Here is a 19106-nt window from a genome sequence, read left to right as displayed (position 1 = left end):
GATTGGAAGGCGAACGCGGGACAATCAGCGCGACTATTTCCCACTTCTCACGGATATCTCGCGTTTATTGAAAGCCAGCGTGTAATGATTCCTGGAATTGCGCGTTGTTCCTCAAACGAGATCGATCGGCCCTTTTATTCGCGTTTTCGATTCCTCCGTGTATCACCTGCGAGCGCGATTCTGCCCAATTCTCCAAACTTTATACACTTACACGCTAGTTACGCTATTTCGCTTTACACGTCTTACATTAGGTAGAGAAAATTAATACAGCCGACAATTTTCATTCTTCTCCTACTTCCATCGCGCGGCAATTGACAGATAGAACAACGACTCGTCCCTTCCTCGGCTTCGTCGAATTTCCTTGAATTTTCCCGAATTTTTCCAAATTATCGTGGCAGCCACTGCAACGAGATATACACTGCCAAAACTGACGGAAAAACTGGGAACTGTCTTGAAAATTCGACCAGGTCGATCAGGAATCGCTTTCTCGTTCCTTAAGCATAATGATTCGCACGTCGAAACGTCCAAGAGCTTAAACGATGTTTTCTACACACGTACGCTTCGATGAAGTACATTCGTCTTGTGCGCATACTTAATAAGAATTCTGAAACAAAGATTCACGCCACAGCGATAGTAGGTATCTAAAAATCAATGAAAAACATCGCACAAAGAGTCGGTGGTTCCCCGTAGCATGGTGCGTGGTCGTCTCGCGGGTCAGAGCTGAACGCCGAAACGTTTCCGCGAGATAAATCGATGGAAATACACCGATAAATCACCAAACGCGGCCGCGAAGCGTCACGATTCCTCGCGAGATACCTATTCGAGGGCCTCCGAAACAATTTCATCTTGATCCTCGCCACGATTTCCCTTCCGTACAATGCACGCCTTGTCACGAACGAGGAAAGAGGGCGTGCAGGTTGGAATAATGGAAGAGGTCATCGAGGAAGAAAATACGAAAGGAGGCTGTGCCAGTCTCCAGGGAAACTCGTTCTCCTCTTCGGGGTACGTAGGATCGATCTTAGCCACGGATCGAACGGACTTCTCCGCCAAGACGTAGGACTATCGCTGATAAGACACGCTCCTTTGTGCACCTCTCTCTCCGCAACGAGGAAACGTGTCGCGGAAATAGTTGCTCTTTGGCACGGGGACCATTCGTTTTTCCTTGCCTCCAACGTCCGTATCGATTCCGTATCCGAACGCTTGCGTGATTTCACTGCGACGAAAAAGTGAACGGGATCGAGGTTGGTTTCCTTGGTAATCCTTCTTCCAGATATCCTGTTTCTACATTTGTCAGGATCCAGGCCTCGTCTATTCTCCCGGCTGCTGTTGCAGGCAGAGCTAAGTAAGCGAAATGGACACGCTCTCGACCCGTTCCCTTTATCCGAGAACAAGACGGCACGTGCATCTCGGGTCAAGAAACGCTCGATTTCGTTCCTCAGCCGACTGCCAACCACCTCCGATCCACGAATCTTCGGAATCGAGTAGACTGCGGTAACTAAAGAATCAGATGAGCGGGACGAGCACAGGATTGGACGTTTAAAGTTGGTTAACGCTCGAACTTTGACACCACGATCGCGAGGAGAGTCGGGAAAGATTCGATGAGCTATGACACGGTATTCGGTTGTCGAACTAGTTTTAGTACCATCCAGAAATTCTTGCGAAAACGTGGATATTCTGTTCGTAAAAGCATCCTCCCCTCGTCCGATGAATCCTAGGCTCATTGGTCATCGCGACGAGGAAGAGAGATGCGAGAGGCCACTTTTAGCCCGTCGTTTTCGTTTCGTTGAATCGTTATCTTTGTCTCCTCTTGTTCTCCATTTTGTCCTGTTTACACTTGCGTCAAGAGCGTCATCTGTGTTCCATTTTTCATCGCGTCCTTTTCCCTCTGCGCTTGATCCTTCGGGTCGTTGCCTATGGTGATGTTCGATCGTGACGTCATGGTCACCGTTGTCGTGGATGTTTTGCTCATCAATAATCCCCTCTCGGCGTCCTCGTCTTCCAGCTCCAGCCTCGAGTGACCGGATGCAGCTAGTCGATTCGATTGAAGCCTTTCCGCGTTCATCCTGTTCCTGCGCGGAAACACGCTGTTTTCCATGTACAGCGTGGCGTTTAGGTCCCTGCCAGCAGCGCAGGTGCACGCTTTTAGGAAGCTTTTCTTGAAATTGTCGCTGAGGAAAGCGTACAGGATAGGGTTCATCGCGCTATTGCTGTAGCTGAGAAAGCCAGCCAGCAGGAAGCTGGTGATGGAGATCTTGCTCTGGCACTGCTTAGGCGGAGTGTAGATGAGCGCCACCTGCATGAGCCAGTAGGGCAGCCAGCATAGAACGTACACTGTGATCACAGTGAGTACCAACTTGGTCACTTTGCGATGAGATCGTTTCTTCTCTTTCGATTTGTTCTTCGGGCCAACCGTTTGAAGCTTCCTGATCACCAGGAAGTAGAAGATCAGAATGAGGGTGAGCGGAATGGCGAAGCCCAGGATGAAGGTGTACAGGGTGAAAGTGGCGTGGCCTTCGCGGTCGTTCGGCCAGTAGATGTTGCAGTTGATTCCCTTCTGAGACTCCATCGCGTTGGCGTAGAGGAATATGGGGATCATGAAGAGGGCGCTAGTGGCCCAGGCGGTTAGAGAAACTATCTTGGAGATGAACGGCGTGCGAATCTTCGGCGAATAGATCGGATGGCACACGGCGATGTAACGATCGGCGCTCATGATGAAGAGGAAAATGCTACTGGTAAATTGATTGATGCTGGTCGTGGTCATGTACGCCTTGCACATTATTTTCCCGAAGATCCAACTGCGTAGACTCATCGTGGTGACCAGGAACGGTATCCCGATGAGGAAGCACTCGTCGGCTATCGCCAGGTTCACGATGTACATGTTGGTCACCGTCTGCATCTTCGAGAACCGCAGCACCACGTAGATCACCAGAGTGTTCCCGAGGAGACCGACGATACAGACGATGGAGTAGAGGATCTGATTGAGCAGCGAGACGATCGGCAGATCCGCCTCGCAGTTCTGGATCATCGAGTCCTCCTGGCTCACCTCACGAGCGTAGTCGACGATGCTCGTGGTACTTAGTATCGTGGTGTTCGTTACCGTCTCCATTTCCCCCTGTCCAGTCTTCGCGTTCGTCGGTACTCTCGTAAATCTCTCCTTTCCAGCAACTTCTCGCGCAGATTTTTCCACGTGGCGGATCCCGAAGGACCGAGTCAGAAATCCGGCTGCAATCACTCACCGCGAAAGAAAGATCGCCGGGGAACTCGGCAATTTTCTCCCTTCCACGGGTCTTCCTCGTGCAAGGGTGAGATACGACGTTGGATCGTCTTTCACCGGTTAAATGCGCGTTCTTCGTATTCTATCGGGAATCACCGGACACACGGTGGAGGATCGCTGCGTCGACGACCACGACGATACGGGGGTTGGGGCCGACGTCATTCCGTCAGCCGTGAGACGATCGTGCTTCCGGGCACGCGATAACCCGGAAGCACACGGTGCGCGCTTCCTTTTGCTCGCCTCCTTCCGAGTGGAACGAATCTGGAACAGAGGAAAAGTCGAATTTTCAGATTTTTCACCGACTCCAAGACGAACGGGCTAGTTTCGCCGATCGAGAGGGACTTTTTACGGGTCAACGGGGGCTGTGACTCGTGCACGGATTACATCTTCCATCGGCGTCGATTAAACGCGCGCGTTAGCCTACTTTCGCGGACGTAGATCTTCCTGGAGCGGTGATTTTCGAATAGTTTGCGGGATTCAAAGGAATTTCCGGATTTACGAGGCCGTACGCGCGGCTATGCGTTAATTCTCTTGCCTTTTCACCGGGAAACTTTTAGGTCAGAGAGATTTCGAGGGTGGAGGATCGAAGGGCGGTTTCGACCCGATTATCCGCAACAATGGAATCAATTTGCGCGCTGTATATACCGGTGCTTTTATCGGACTGATAGTTGGGGTGTATCTTGGAGAGCCAAGTGTTCGGGAATTTTCAATCGCATCGATTTTCATATACGCTCTCGATTATTCGGCTTTATCTTCTAAATACTTTTCCGCGTTGCATCTACGTTTTCTCGCATATTGTATCGTTTCCGGGATCACGGTTAAACGAATTTTCGTTACCTGGTAACGCGAAACATTCCCGAAACGGTGCAACTGTTATTTCAGATGACATATTTGCTCGTGCAAACGTCAAACGTTCGAATATTCAGCACGATTAATTAATCAATTGTATATCTATGCTACAACGTATGCAAGCGATGCATACGTACGACTAGTTTTTCTCGTTCAACATGTGTACTCTGCATCGCATTCGGTATACCTCTAATTGACACGAAACGCTGACTCGAATAAACATACGCCATCAGGTTTACTCCATAGTTCTCTGGGACCATTTTCTTTCTAAACACATACCTCTAATTGACACGAAACGCTGACTCGAATAAACATACGCCATCAGGTTTACTCCATAGTTCCCTGGAACCATTTTCTTTCTAAACACACCTATGCCAACGAAGCTCTCGTGAACGTCTCTCTTAACAGGATAATCGCATCGAGAACACAGAGTCTCGTTGACAACTGGCGAACATGGTCCAGGATGAGAACCGGAAGGACAGATTGCTATGGACGTTACGATGGTCCCTGCAGACCCATGACTCGGGAGTTGCAGCGTTTCGGACAACCGCAGGCTCGCCATCGCGCTGGTAAGCCGAACAAACGGGTCCAGAAACTCGGCAACTCGACGCAAAACTGCGTCAGGTATTCCTGCAGGTCCGAATGTTTACGGGGTGATGGTAAACGACTCCTGGTGCACCCTGAGGGACTATACGTGTCCCGTTGGTAAACGTGTTCAATTGTTTGAACTCTGTTGTTGGTCGCTTCACTGCTCGATCCGTCACCGATCCCCAGACTTTGACGGTTTTAGGGCCAATAGAGCGGGCCAGTGGAGTTAGATGGGTTAAAAACTGCCCACCTTTTGCTTAGCTTCTTGTTAAATTCATTGGATATATTTTAATAATAATAACCTCAAAAATTTAACGATAGTGGGCACCTACTTAGTTGGTGCTGTACTGTTTGCAGAGCGCCATTTTCTTTTGGAAACAAGTTGCGTTTCATTGACTCTCGTTTAAAACAGTAGCATGACAGAATCACGTACGTCCCATTCTGTAATTCTGTACATGTATTTCCACTTTCTTCAAAATGCCTCAAACAGTTAATGGCGGTCGAGGAAATCAAACACTCGTCTCCTTATCTAAGGTTCGAATTATTTGCCACGGTTTCCGCGCCACATACACCGCTTTGTCGGTCACCTCAGTGTTACTCTTACAGATGAACTCTTACACAATGGAGTTTCAGTGGAGTTTCAGTGAAGTTTCTGTGTTTACAAGCTCCGTCTGGCAAACTAGATAAATTCTCCGGTCTTCCTGTTTTAATCTTCATCGTTAGTAAGTTGTCCGGTTTGCGTGTTTCATTCGAGAACGACGCAAGAGTAAGATTCCTCTGTGGATTTCATAAAGGAGATTCTCTGTTAACGCTAGATTTACGCACTGAGCCAATTTGACTCGTTAAAGATTTGATTACTATAAATAAATCAAATTTCAATATTATTTTTTAAAAATATATGTTGGCTTTTAGGTACGTAATTAAATATATGTAAATGTTGATTCCCCTCCTCCACAGACCCCTTCATTTCGCATTATCGAATATGGTATACCTATTTTCACGGCTGTGAGTCAATTTGACTCGTAATATGATTTAACAATTAATCGCATAACGCGTGAAATTTATAGCTTACATCAGGCTTTGGCAATTTGCATGATTTGTCTCTCCTCTCATACAATGACAAAAATTCATACTATTGATACACGAAAAAATTGTCAAGTTCAAGAATCATGGAATAGAAATAAATGTAAGAGCCTTTGTACCAAATGTTTGCGAAAAATGCATTTCAAAAACAGAATTTATATGTCAAAAATATTTTCAATTAATTTTTTAATAATAAATCTTCCATTTAAATCGATTTGCAACTATTTTCATTGCGAAAAAGAATGAATCTAATTGTCTCACTATATAATCAACATACGTAAATCTAGTGTTGAGCTTGCTTCCTCTTTTTCGCTTGCCCCACTGAAGGAAGTTGGTACCGTGAAAATGGCACGCTTTATGCGTGGCACGGTTCGCTATTTTGCATAAGCTCGTTCCTGCTGCTGTAACGAACAAAAAATATCAGTCTCGATTCATTTTCGCGAGTACGCAGCAATGTTTCAGTGTCACGACCCAGCACCCATTTTCAAATGTCCTCGAATAGGCGTATCGTTGTTCCGCTTTCAGACTCGTGTGCTCGAAATCCAGTTCGATTCTGTATTTTTAATTTTTCCTTTAAGCATATTTGTAATGTGTTCTACGTACGATGTCACTTTGGAGAATTGCAGTAAAAATTAATCGTTATCTATCCTTTTAAAATTGTAAAAATTGACGTGACTCGTCGAAAGTAACAGGTTGCGAGATGCGCGTAGCTTTCAGAATTTTCCTAGCGGCTATTGATGTGACCATGAAGAGATGTGGCTGAACTGTGTATGTGGGTCTCGTCAGCTCGATAGATAAACCATTGCTAAATTGTAAATTATTTGGAGGACGATAAGGGTAATCCATTAAAAGGGTATTTTCCATAATCGCGTGGAACGCGCGTAAATCCCGTTCGTTAACAGACGGAACGCTAATTTACCTCGGAAATCTGCATTTATTGAAACCCGGAAATTATCAACACGAAAGATCAGAATTATTCCGAAACGATTTTGGGAGGTCTTGTAATATCGTTTAATCACTGCCGCGTTTAATCAGCAATTTGGTACAGTGACGATCGTCAAAGCCTGGAAGCAGTAATCGAAACTCCTCGTTCCGTTTGGCCTCGCAGATTAAATTCCAGCTCCGACTTGAAACTTGCAATGGCTCCCGGAAGATCGTCATTATCGTTTCGAGCGCGAGTATTATTATCAGGAAAGTTCGCGTTGTTCGTGGAAAAAACGCGGCTATACCTCGTTCCCGTTTAATTCGCTTCGCGTGTTCTCCAGTTTCATTAAACGCGAGTCATTATCGGTATCCAATGGGAAAGGTTATTCGGGCTTTTATCGCTCCGTTGCCCCGAAATATTATTCGTTGGCCGATTTTTCGCCGACGAAAATTCCACGAAAATCCTTTATTAACACGTTGATTGTCACCGTGCTCATCATTGACCATCTCGTCACTGCGGCCATGGTGGTCACCAGTCAGCGGCGATCAATTTTTTAATTTATATATATTTTCTTTCAACCGCGTTTGCAAAATTTCAACAGCGTAAATAAATGTAGAATTTTTAACAATATTAACAAAGAACGTTAATAATTTGCACTATTTTTCTCTTCTTTTCCTTGGAATATTCTTTGACAATTTATCGTTATATTCTAGAAGTAATGGGAATTTTATCTCGGTTCCCTGAGCTCGCGATATAAAAATGAGCGCGGCAGTGAACGTGTTAAGCGAAATTGGTGATAATCGAGAGAAAATGGCCAAAAATGGTCCTCCTTTCAAGTTCTACCATTTTCTGAATAGATATAGAACTCTGAACAGAGAACGTTAATAATGTGCGCTATTTTTCTTTTTAATTTATCGTTGATTTTAAGAGAAATAGGAATTTTATCGCCGTCCCCTAAGCGCATATAATCGGGGATAATCGAGAATCGGCGAAGAATCGTCCTCGTTGGAAGTTTTTCGGGACACGACACGATCGATGCTCCGATCCGATTTCCCGTGAAACGACATTAAACTCGAATTAAATTGGCACGACCACGGCGTGGGAGACTTATCGTCTGGCGTTTAGAAACACTCGTTAGTCGACCGTATGAGTGGAACCGGGGTAAATGGCTATGTGACGAACGCCGGAGCCGTGAGAAAATTCGCGGAGCGTCGCTCCGCAGGCTAATGAGCGACCGATCGATCGCCATTATCGAGGCATCCTTTCCTTAGCCTCGCAATTACCCGTGAAACGATCGTCTTAACGTTTCAGCAATTTCCTCTCACACCCCTCTTCGCGCTAGTTTATTTCCACGGCATTTGAACGGGCGGGCTGAGAAAGCTCCGAAGGGTAATCGGTGCTTTGATAAGACTCATCGATCTACTTTTATCGAGAAGTTTAAGGGAAAGCGAATTTCTATTGTCTCGTGAACCTACACTTTATGGTCCCGTCTGAGATCTCGACGATCCTTGCGGATTTCCAGCGAATTATAGCGCTCGTTCATGCCAGGATATGAGGAATCGATCGTGTAGGTATAGACAGGATATTATTAGTAGATTTCAGTGCAGGATCTCGAGCAAATGTCGCCTCGCTGTTTGGCCGAGATCCAGCTCTCGGCAGCAACACGTGGAACCTTAGCGCGAAATTCTGAAATCCAGGCGATATCGTCTGTCGATGAAACCCTCCCTCTTATTACGATTCTTCCCTTGTTGTTCTCCGCTTGCGTTGGAAAATATTTGCTCTAGCAGAATAGAGTGGAACGCCTTATTACGGTATGTCGTTTTCGTATTATTACATAATTCCTTTCTGTTGGTAGATAACATCCTACAAAGGATGAATAACGTAGGACGGCCGAGAGCAGCTAATACGCTACATTGTTCGCGTATTCCTTTTTCCCCGTTCTATATCAATCTTCTTTAGTTTCGCTACAAAAACGGGTCGCAACTCCGTCTCGTCTACAATTAACCGCCGTACACGTGCAACGGGAGGAAAAATATCACGGTAATAATGTTCCCCGGTGCAGTTTCCCTGTACTTTTAACGAGACGCGAGCGAGGTAAGAAAACATCAGCATCCGAACCGATAAACTTTCCGTTTCGTTATTAATACGAAATATGAGCGCAGCGGGGAAATAACGAAAAACATGCAGGTGAGAACTGGTCGAAGCTTTCCTGACAAATCACGTTACTAAAGAATTAAATTTGTAAGAAATTTTCGGTGCCAAGTAAAGATACGTACATCTCGAAATGAAGAATTTCCTGTCTCACTACTGCAAGTCCGAACGAATACCCACGTTGACCTAAACTACGCGCATTCTGCACCGAAATTGGAATTCTCCAGAACTACTAAATAAATCTAAGAGATTACCTCGCGTGGTACAAGTTCGACCACAATTTAGGTCCGACTTTGGAAGCCACGGGGATGATTTACTTTGGAGAAGCAATGGCGCAAATAACTCGATGACGCGTTATTCGACTGGTCTTGCTAGGTGTCGATATTAGCGTGAAAATTTAGCGCCCGTATAAATAATAATAAAAAGAATCCGGGTACACAGGCTTGTACCTAATTGATCAATGGCGTTTAACAACGGACCAGAATGCTGGACGCTAAAGCACGTGTACGAGCTGCGGTACCAAGGAAACCAACGGGATCCGCAGTTCAGAGTGATGCCACAGCGGTATCGATACTTGTTGAACAAAACTCGTACGTTTCGTCAGAGTGGCCATTTATTTCAATAATGCTGTCGTACAACAAAGTCTATCGCGCCAAGCGTTCGGAGTTGGGTGATACTCGTGTATCAATGGTCGCAGTATCGTAAAGCTTGGCGAGCTCTCGCGTGCAATTTCGCAATCGAGAAAAAAAGCGGTCGCGTCAGGATAGCCGGTGTTCTGTTAATAAACGCGGCCCGATTCGCCGGATAAACCATCGATTAGAGGAGAAACAACTTCCGGTCGGAAATGCTCGTGTTCGATACCGAATATCCAGGGGCCGAGGTATAAAGCGGACCGCGATTCGCGAAGCCTGTAACCTCGTTTTACGATCGACTATGAAGATTCCTCTAGTTATCGCTGACAGTCGATTCGCATCGATTTTACGCGAAAATCGCCGATGCTGGTAAATCTATAATTCGGGGTAGCTCAGGGAAACTGCCTCGTATTTTCGTTTTAAAACCCCAAACATCGAGTTTTCTCGCGTGCCAATAATTGTGAAAATGATTCGAGTAAAGAATTTGAGAGAAACAATCTCCTCGCTTATTTCGCGTTGCATATTTTCCTGATAAATGTATATAAATGTACGTGGCGTTGTTTACCACCCCGAATAGAGGTGTTACCCTGGATGCTCGGATATTCCACGCGGACAACGATTCCGCGTAAATCACACGCCATCGAGTGTAGAAATTTTGATGAAGTTTTCCAAGCTCGATTCCCAGCAGCAATTTTTTGAAAAAGATCGATTCGGAAACGAGTTCCTGGTTCCGACTGCGGACTCAAAGGCGGGTACTTCATCGAGCGAGCTGGGCTTCGCGTGTTAATGTAACGAGAAATTCGGAAAGGGGCAAGGGCTTCTTCGACTGGCGAGGCGGAAAAGCTAACGAGAAAGAGTCGCGAATGTAAACGTCAAAGAAGCCGGGAAAGCGTGGAAAATATTTCGCGGAACGGCGACGAGTCCATTGAAATTGCAGTGGCAGTGACACTAGCGACGTTCGCTGCAACGTATACCCAATTTACTCACGCAACTCGTTACGAGTGTAACAATTGAACATTGCAGACGCAGCCTAGACCACTGTTACGGCCCTTTGCACCGTGATTAATGCGCACTCTTAATTCTTCTCATTCTACTGATCCTATTACCCCGCGTGATATACAGCCGTGACCTAACAAAGACGTATTATTACTCCGCCATAATAGCAAGGCCACGAGTGCTCAGTTGTTACCGTCGTCTACGAAACAATGCCTGCATTTCCGTATACGCGGTGAACAGAACTCGTGAATAACGAGCAACGGAGACGGCTTAAACAAACCAGTCGCCGTGAGACCGATCCTCCGCGTCGCCTGCTAAACCGGAAGTAACGACCTCGCCTATAGACGCTACCGGCCAGTTGCCTAACCGATACAAATGAATCGATTACTAGATCAGCGAGTCCGTATGCGAGCTCCGCATAGAGAGCAAATCGAGCAAACCGAGCTGATCGAACAAAGATGAACGTCGAGTCCGGAAGACATGTCCTCCCGCTGAGTTTCGCGTCCTCGGCGTCGTTTCTTTCCTTCGGCGTCCTGATTTCTTATACACTGCAATCGCTTGGCGCCTAGATCCTCTCCCGCTTCGTTTTATTTAAGACTGGAAAATGGAAACGGAGCAACGGAAGCGATAAAGCAGAGGCCTCTCTCTATCCTCGATCTAGGGTGTACCTGTTCGGCTACGAATTATTGCCTCGTTTCAGCGCTCGTCCAAGGTACGGTCGTAGAGGTCTCGGGAAATTCTCGAGGAAGCGTGTTTCGCGAAAATTCGCTGCGTGCTGAAAAGCACACCGGGATTCGCGCGACTCGATCCGATATAACTCGGTCCAGCAAGCGTTAGAGAGTTACACGTTGAATCGATAACTCGGCAAGATGGGTGGACGTGTTAAATCTGACGGCCGCAAAAGGAGCAGAGACGGTAACAGTGGTCTCTCGGTAAACAGGCTTGGGTGAAATTCGTTTTTCGCGATAATCTGCCGTGCAAATTCAATTCCACGTCGAAGCTTCCACGCGCCGGATGTGCTCGCGTTAGCTTCCCATCGGCGACGGGTTGACGTTGCAAATTGACTGCATCCTGGACCGACGGTATAAAACGACGTCGACGTTGGCTGATCGATGAAACAGTGTCGGCCCTGTGATAAAATCGTAAGACGACGGTGAGTGTAATTAACGGCGAAACTCTGCTGGATTTTTAATTACCTCGTGAACGGCGACTCGAGCCGTATTTCCAGAGGCGTAGTCGAGAATTCGCGAGATATTTTCGCCGTGTAATATTTTCGCCGAGGTAGAGGGGCAGAGGAGGATGGAATTCGGAGAGTTCAACGAATCTCGGCGCTGTAAATCATCCCCTGTGGCACAGATTCTCTCACGATCGAGCGATTATGGTCTCCGAAGCTCGCCAGGCGCATCCTTTTTTAGTGGCAAGTCTCCAAAGCGTAGACGTTGTTTTCGTTTCTCGTTCGATATTTGGCCAAAGATGAAATTCAACGACCCCGCTTATCCGCTTGCTGTTCCTGCGAACAGCCCTCCGCTTCCGGTAGGTATAGGTCGTTAAAAAAGTTGAACATCGAGGCGGGGCGAGTACACGAGGGACGATGGAAAACAATTTTCGTTCGGATACTCCTGCCTGGAATAACAAGGCCTTCCACGGATTTGCCGGCCAATCCGATTATTCCAGATAACCCAGGGTCCTAGAGCAATTATGTAAAAGTCGATTTCGTTCTCACCCACTCGATCCTCGAAACTTATTAAATTTCGAGGGTACACCCGGGATGGTTTCTGTTCTCCTCTCTGCTTCTAGCCGTCTCTGTTTTCCGCCGCTTTCGCGATTCTTTTAAATAGGACCATACGTCAGAGAAAGTCTTCGAATTACCAAGACGAGACCCGTGGCTTAGAGACGGAATGACTTAATTAATTTCTGTGAAAGGGTTTCGTCGTAAAGGGTTGAAACATGGCCGCAAGTTCGGGGAAACGAGCAGTCGTTAAGAAATCGAGGCGCGGCGCTGCGGTCGCGGTGAGAAAATGGCGGACGCCGGCAGTAGCTCGAGGACGGCCGCGTCTGCATTCACCGTGAACCTGTTATTCCGAAAGACGAGTGGATGCAAGTTTCGCTTTTTCATAAAATTCTACACGGTTCTCGACTAATGGGTCCCACGGCGACCAAAGCGCGATTCTTCTTCGCGAAAAGCGATACCTGGCCTCTTCGTCATAGTCCGCGAGACAAGGTTACAGCCATGTAACGCGAAAGTTTACGGTAATCGTTGATGCACGCGCAAAGTTGGCTCTTTTGTACGGCACCCGGTGGAAAAGTCCATGGACACGATGATTAATGGAACGATGAGCTTTAGTTTTATCTGCGCGCTGCCGAAGGTCCAACGAAACCCTTTCGACGCTCGTCGAAGTTTAATTAAATTCTTTCCAGCTCCCCGTTCGTCTTCCCGTTATCCGCTAATGTTTCATAAATATCAAACCGTGCTGCAACAGCATCCAAACGGGTAATTTACTTTTTGTCGCTCGAGGGAAACGTTCGAGCTAGTTCGTCCTCGTTCCATCGAGCGAATACAAAGTTCTTAAATCGCCCCTCGAATTTCCAACCGATCCTCCTGAAAAACAGGCTTTGTACACTTTACGGCTTCAACTTGCTTCGAAGAGCCAGCTGTCGGAGCACCCCTCGCGACACCCCCTTTTTCTCCATTTCGAATTAAAGCACTCGCGGGAAGGTTTCCGCGAACCGCTGCTCGACGAAAATTCAAGTTGATCCAACTTTACCGGGCACTTTGCGAACGAGGACAATTAAGAACTTGGAATTTTGGTAATTCCAAGGTTACTCTATTCTCTGTTCGCTAGCTTCTACGTTTCGTGACCGTTTTCTCCGCGATATTTTTAGCGCGAAGCAAACGAAACTTTGCCCAATTCTGCCGCCACTCGAAATTAGACTAGGTTCAGACGCGGAGCAGATTCCCTGGAGGAGATCATCGATCACGAAGCTACAGTCCCGTCAGAAGCTACCTTCGGAGACAGATTCGTCCCAAGGGACGTCCTCGGTAGCGTCTCGGAGCTTTTAAATCGGTTCGCTACGAATCCGTGCCATCATCGAGCGATGGCTACCCTGCAGGATCGATCTCGATGCAGAGGACACGTCTCCGCGATTCGAAACAGTTCGGAGAGATTCGCTGATTCGCCATTCGAATGGCATGGATTTGAAGCGCGTGACGTCGCAAGTCTTCGATCTTCTCGTTTCTCGTACAGCCGAATGATCCATCGATCGTGGAGAAATCGCGGGAGTGAAGTCGAACCGAGGACGAAGAGGGTGAGTTCTTGGTGACGGGATAGAAGCTCGAAAACGGCCGGGTCTGTGGAAAATTTCATCGATTCCAGAGGAAACTCGGCGAGGGACGATGCACACGCGGATATTTCAGCGCTACAGCTCGGGATGCTTTTACGAGCGCGCTCGTAAACGCGTGTTCGAAGCCTGGGGGTAATTTTCGAGACGCAGCTCCAAGTTTTTTCAACCCCGTGGAAAGTTGGCCGATTTCGAGTCGGGCATCTTTACGGCTCGAATATTTCTCCGGGTCTATAAAAACGTCGAGAGCGCGGTTCCGTAAAGGGATCTTCGTGGATAGTTTGATATATAAGGGAACGGAGGGACGTCGAATGAGAGAGGCGCGACTTTCTTTCGACATGCTCGTCGAACGCCACCCGTTCTTCCACCATTTTATAATGCCTTTGATGCATTCGATGGGATAAATCGAGCGTTCGAGTTGGGTGGAAACTCCGTTGGAAAGCCACTTTAATATCCGGCTTTATGCGTTGACATCGAATGGCACCTTCGGGAGGGAACGGTGCTCGGAATAACGCGAACCATTCGATTGGTCCACCTCTGACTATCATGAATTTCACCTCGAAGTTCGCGGAAATTCGAGAGAAATTCCTAATTAGAGCTCATTCCCTCGTTACCAAATACCATTTATTTTTTAACGCGATGTAACAATTATGGCGCCGCCATTACACGCTTGTTAACGATACGAGTTTTCTTCCTCGCGTTTCCATTTCGGCTCAAGACCTGTACCAGGTTTGGCTATTGTCTTTTACGTCGCATTTTCTTCGTTTCTGAAATTTCCTTCGAGGATTTGCTTAAGCCTGTGGACAATTTCGAGCTCTTCGCTTCCTATTCTACGACCTTTTTCAGACATTTCGATTTTCTCTGGCAATTTTACTCTTCCACCGCGAGTTTACAGTTCGTTTCTCCCTTGGATGTCTCTTTTCTTTCCCCTTCTGTACAGTCGTGAGCGTTTATATTAGTGACGCTCGAAGGACAAGAGGTTAATTGGTTTGCAGCACGAGAAGAGACAGTTGGTTCTCTGCAAGATGGTGGGCATTGCTGGTCTGACGGTTAGTCAGCCAGTTAATCCGTTAGTCAGTTAGTTGGTTTTCGCTAACCAGTTGATTTCAATTTCCTAGTTGGCCAATTGAGTCCTTAAATTGCGACTGAAGCCTTTCCCTTAAGTCTTAACCTCGATTTGTATATCAAACGTTTATGTTCTCTTTAATAATCCAGGGGATTATTCCCTCGGCGGAAATGGAAAACGGCTTGCTAAAGCTTATGCTGACAACTAAAACGTGTATCGCGGTTGGTTAACCAGGTACTTGTCTACGATATACGATTCTTTGTACCATTTTATACGATACTTTTTACCCCCTTTAATCTTTTGCGATCTCAAGACAGATTTCGTCAACCGCTCATCTGCTTAGTAACGTTTACTTTGGAAGACATTTTTGAGCTTCCTAACGCAACGTACTTATAAATGGGTGCAAGTATAAAGTAAAGGTTTAAGATTTTGTAGACATTATTTATTATTGTTCGTGGTTTATACTTTACCATTTACCAAACACCGGTTTTCTGCCTCAGATTTGCATATATGTAGGAATGTTGGGTAATTGTTTTAAACTAAAACTTATTCTAAGAGCTAACTCTCGGCTGACTCTCACCTGCTATCTCTCAAAAAACTCTATAACTGACTCTAAAACACACTCTGACACATTGACTCTTTCGCGCTCTTGCACTCTTATTTAAACCCTTGCATTCTGTCTTCTTTCATACCCACGTTTTCTTTTTCAATCTGTCAGTCACGTATCCTAAACACTCAGATGCATTCCTAGGCTTTCACTCTTCACTTACATTCGGCTCTGTCATAAACATCCGTTACATTCGGTCCCCTTCTACGCTGTCACTTTCGTTCTAAGACCAAACACTCTTGACATTCTTCCAGAGCCGTACCTATTCCTTTCCTGCATATATATGTAGTCTCTCTTCTGCCACCAGGAATATTTCGATTTGAAAATACCGTGCAATCTTTGCGTTTACTCTGCAGATGCAGTGTAATTATATCTAATGTTCCATCTAATCGCTGTTCCTTGTCGCTGGATGATGGTCGTCCTGTTTTCGTTGTTACACGCAAGTCCTAAACAAGTCTAAGCAGAAGTTCTTCTCTAAATTTCTTGTAGGAAATTGACAGTAGATGCTTTGTGCAAAATATAAGCATCAACAATAGACGCTTCCAATCCCCAGAAAAAGAGTTTTCCCTTATCTCAAACGCTGTATCGAGTGATACGACATAGGACAGCAAAGGGTTAAAATACAGTTTTTGGTGCATATTTTTTACATCCCTCTACTTTCGAACATTCGACATTTACACACACACTTTCAGGAATCAATTGTGTGCAGAAGTCGAGGGCCCAATGTATAGTTTTGGTGAAATAAGAAAACAAAGATGGCATCGGTGGAGATCTATTGCAGTGGACTTTTGTCGCTGTTTGTACGAGCGTTCAGTTAGTCAGTTTGCTATAAGAGCAAACCTAACCTAACCTAACCTAACCAAACCCCAGAAAAAGAGTTTTCCCTTATCTCAAACGCTGTATCGAGTGATACGACATAGGACAGCAAAGGGTTAAAATACAGTTTTTGGTGCATATTTTTTACATCCCTCTACTTTCGAACATTCGACATTTACACACACACTTTCAGGAATCAATTGTGTGCGAAAGTCGAGGGCCCAATGTATAGTTTTGGTGAAATAAGAAAACAAAGATGGCATCGGTGGAGATCTATTGCACTGGACTTTTGTCGCTGTTTGTATGAGCGTTCAGTTAGTTAGTTTGCTATAAGAGCAAACCTAACCTAACCTAACCTACCCAAACCCCAGAAAAAGAGTTTTCCCTTATCTTAAACGCTGTGTCGAGTGACGTTCGACATAGGATCACAAAGGGTTAGCGCATAAATTCACTCTCCGGGGTATAAACACGCGTTTAAGGATCACCCTGGTCCGTAAACCGTGGGAAAAATTCGCATATTCCGAGGGAAATTCTTCAAAGATTTAAAAGGGAAAATCTGAATTTACCCTTATCTCCGTTGCTGTAATGGCGTCTCGCGTCATGGTGTTCGCTCGTTATCTCCATAAAAGCCTGTCCGTGTCCTGCACGGCGCGCAACGCGTCCGGCGTGCGGTTTTATCGCTCGGTCCCGCGTCGCGACGCGTCGCTCGTCTCGAATCTGCTCGGAGCGTTGACGCGAGGCCCCGGAGGGTGTATCGGCGTCCCCGAGCGATCGATTCGAAATTTCTCATCGACGCGAATACAGTCCTCTTCCCGACACGGAATTTATGCGCGACAGCTTCAGGGCCGGCCATAAACGCGAATCTCGGTCGAGGGACGATTTGCCGACGCTGAACGGGGCCGGGATGAAACAACTTCTGGAAACGCGACACGATTCCCGCGCACAATGCCGCGGAGATGATGGGAAACGCGGCGGGAAGTTTTACGAACGATTGTTTGAGAAGAATGCGTGCATCGACGAGGATCATTATGGCGCCACGCTGTCGCGAGTACGTTTTCCAACCGAAAGTGGGTAATTTCTGCAAACGAGCTAGCTGTTGATTTACGTGCTAATTAATTTGCGGCTGGTATCGTTCGTTTCGAAGTTGTATCACTGGTATAATTAATTTAGATCTTGGTAAATATGTATTTATATTCGCTATACTCCAATTACTGTCCACCAAATTTTCACTTCTTCCGTAGTGTGTAATATGCATTAGGTGATCCTTGTAGAGTTTATTTTTTTGGATATGAATGCGTAATCGAAATTGTTCTATCACCCTCAGTTTTCGAAAAATGAGTTGTTCCAAAAAGGCATGATTTAGGTTTAAAGTGAAGTATTATATAGAAAGTAAGGACATTAACTCTCGTCGAAGTTTTAAGATGAGAAAGAATCTTCTAAAACCTCCGTTTTTCGTACAATAATTCATTTTAACCAAAAATACAGGGGAAATAAAAATATTTTGTCAGTAAGTACACGTATCACGGAAATTTATCCTATGGAAGTGCGAATGCAGTTATAGTTTAGAGAAAACGTATAAATAATGAAGCTTATCGTTAAAAAGAAATTAAAATTGATAATAACAATGTGCTTAAAGCACAAAAATATTTAATATAGTATCACGAAAATTTATTGGAAAATTATACTCTAAAATCATAAATAGAGTTTATAAATTATATTTATCGTTACTAACAAATTAATGTTGTTAATAACAAATTTTATGCAATATAAATTTATAATAAAAGTGAAAAGATTAATAAATTATTGGTTATTACGTGAAGTTATAATGAATTTATCTTAAAATGTATCAATAATTTATCAAAAAGTTTATGAATTATTGCACTGATTGTTAATAACAAATTAATATTGTTGTTAACAAATAGTTTGTAACGTATATTAACGATAGAAGTCAAAAAAGTTTAATAAATTATCAACTACTACTTAAACAAGCAACGTATTTGTAGTAAAATGTATTCGTAACTTACAAAATGGTAATAAATTAATAAATTTATTGTCAATAACAAATTAAAATTGTTCTTAACAAATTGTTTGTAACGTATATTAATGATAAAAGTCAAAAAAGTTAATAAATTATTAGTTATTACAGCTGAAATGTAACTTTTAAAGGAATCGGTAAAGTTCGGAAATTTTCGCCGATCTTCGGCTGGCCGCCGCTATATAAGGGGCCCGCGTGCAGGCTCGAGCCAGTTGTCGCTTCGACTTCGGGAGGTCCGCGTTAATATTTTTTCTTTTTGTTTCAGGTTTTAATTATCTTTCTTTTTTCAGATTCTATTTCTTTCATTATAGTTTTCATTGTTTGTGTATTCGAATATTTTGTGCAATATTCGAATGCTTCGTCGTTGGTTTATTTCTATATCATCGTTGGCTAGATCAATGGCTATTCAGTGGCCATTGTCCACTCTCTTGAATAATTTAATAATAATTCCTTCTTTCAGGTACTAATTATTTTTTGTTTCAGGTTTTAATTATCTTTCTTCTTCCAGATTTTATTTCTTTCATTTCTATTTGTCTTTGTTTCAGCATTCGAGTATTTCGTACAATATTCGAATGCTTCGTCGTTGGTTTACTTATGTCTCATCGTTGGCTAAATCTTTCCTTTCACAAATTTTACGACTTCCGTTCGATTTGTTTTCGTTAGAGCGTTCGAGTATTTCGTATAATACTCGAGCGCTTCCTCGTTGGTATGTTTATATCTCATCGTTGGAATGTTTCTGTTTGGT

General features: G+C 44.9%; 1 protein-coding gene across 1 annotated transcript; it reads right to left on the bottom strand.

Moving 5' to 3' along the window:
* Positions 1–1828: 1828 nt before the first annotated feature.
* On the bottom strand, positions 1829–3106 carry LOC108555729 (somatostatin receptor type 2). The gene has a single exon (XM_017911512.1). It carries the CDS (start codon positions 3104–3106, stop codon positions 1829–1831), a length of 1278 nt encoding a protein of 425 aa, XP_017767001.1.
* Between the last annotated feature and the right edge of the window lie 16000 nt (positions 3107–19106).

The sequence above is a fragment of the Eufriesea mexicana genome, unplaced genomic scaffold (genome assembly GCF_001483705.2).
Source record: "Eufriesea mexicana isolate 0111107269 unplaced genomic scaffold, ASM148370v2 scaffold265, whole genome shotgun sequence".
NCBI classification, from domain to species: domain Eukaryota; kingdom Metazoa; phylum Arthropoda; class Insecta; order Hymenoptera; family Apidae; genus Eufriesea; species Eufriesea mexicana.
Note: the sequence above shows the minus strand (reverse complement) of the source record. Positions and strands in the feature narration are given on the sequence as shown.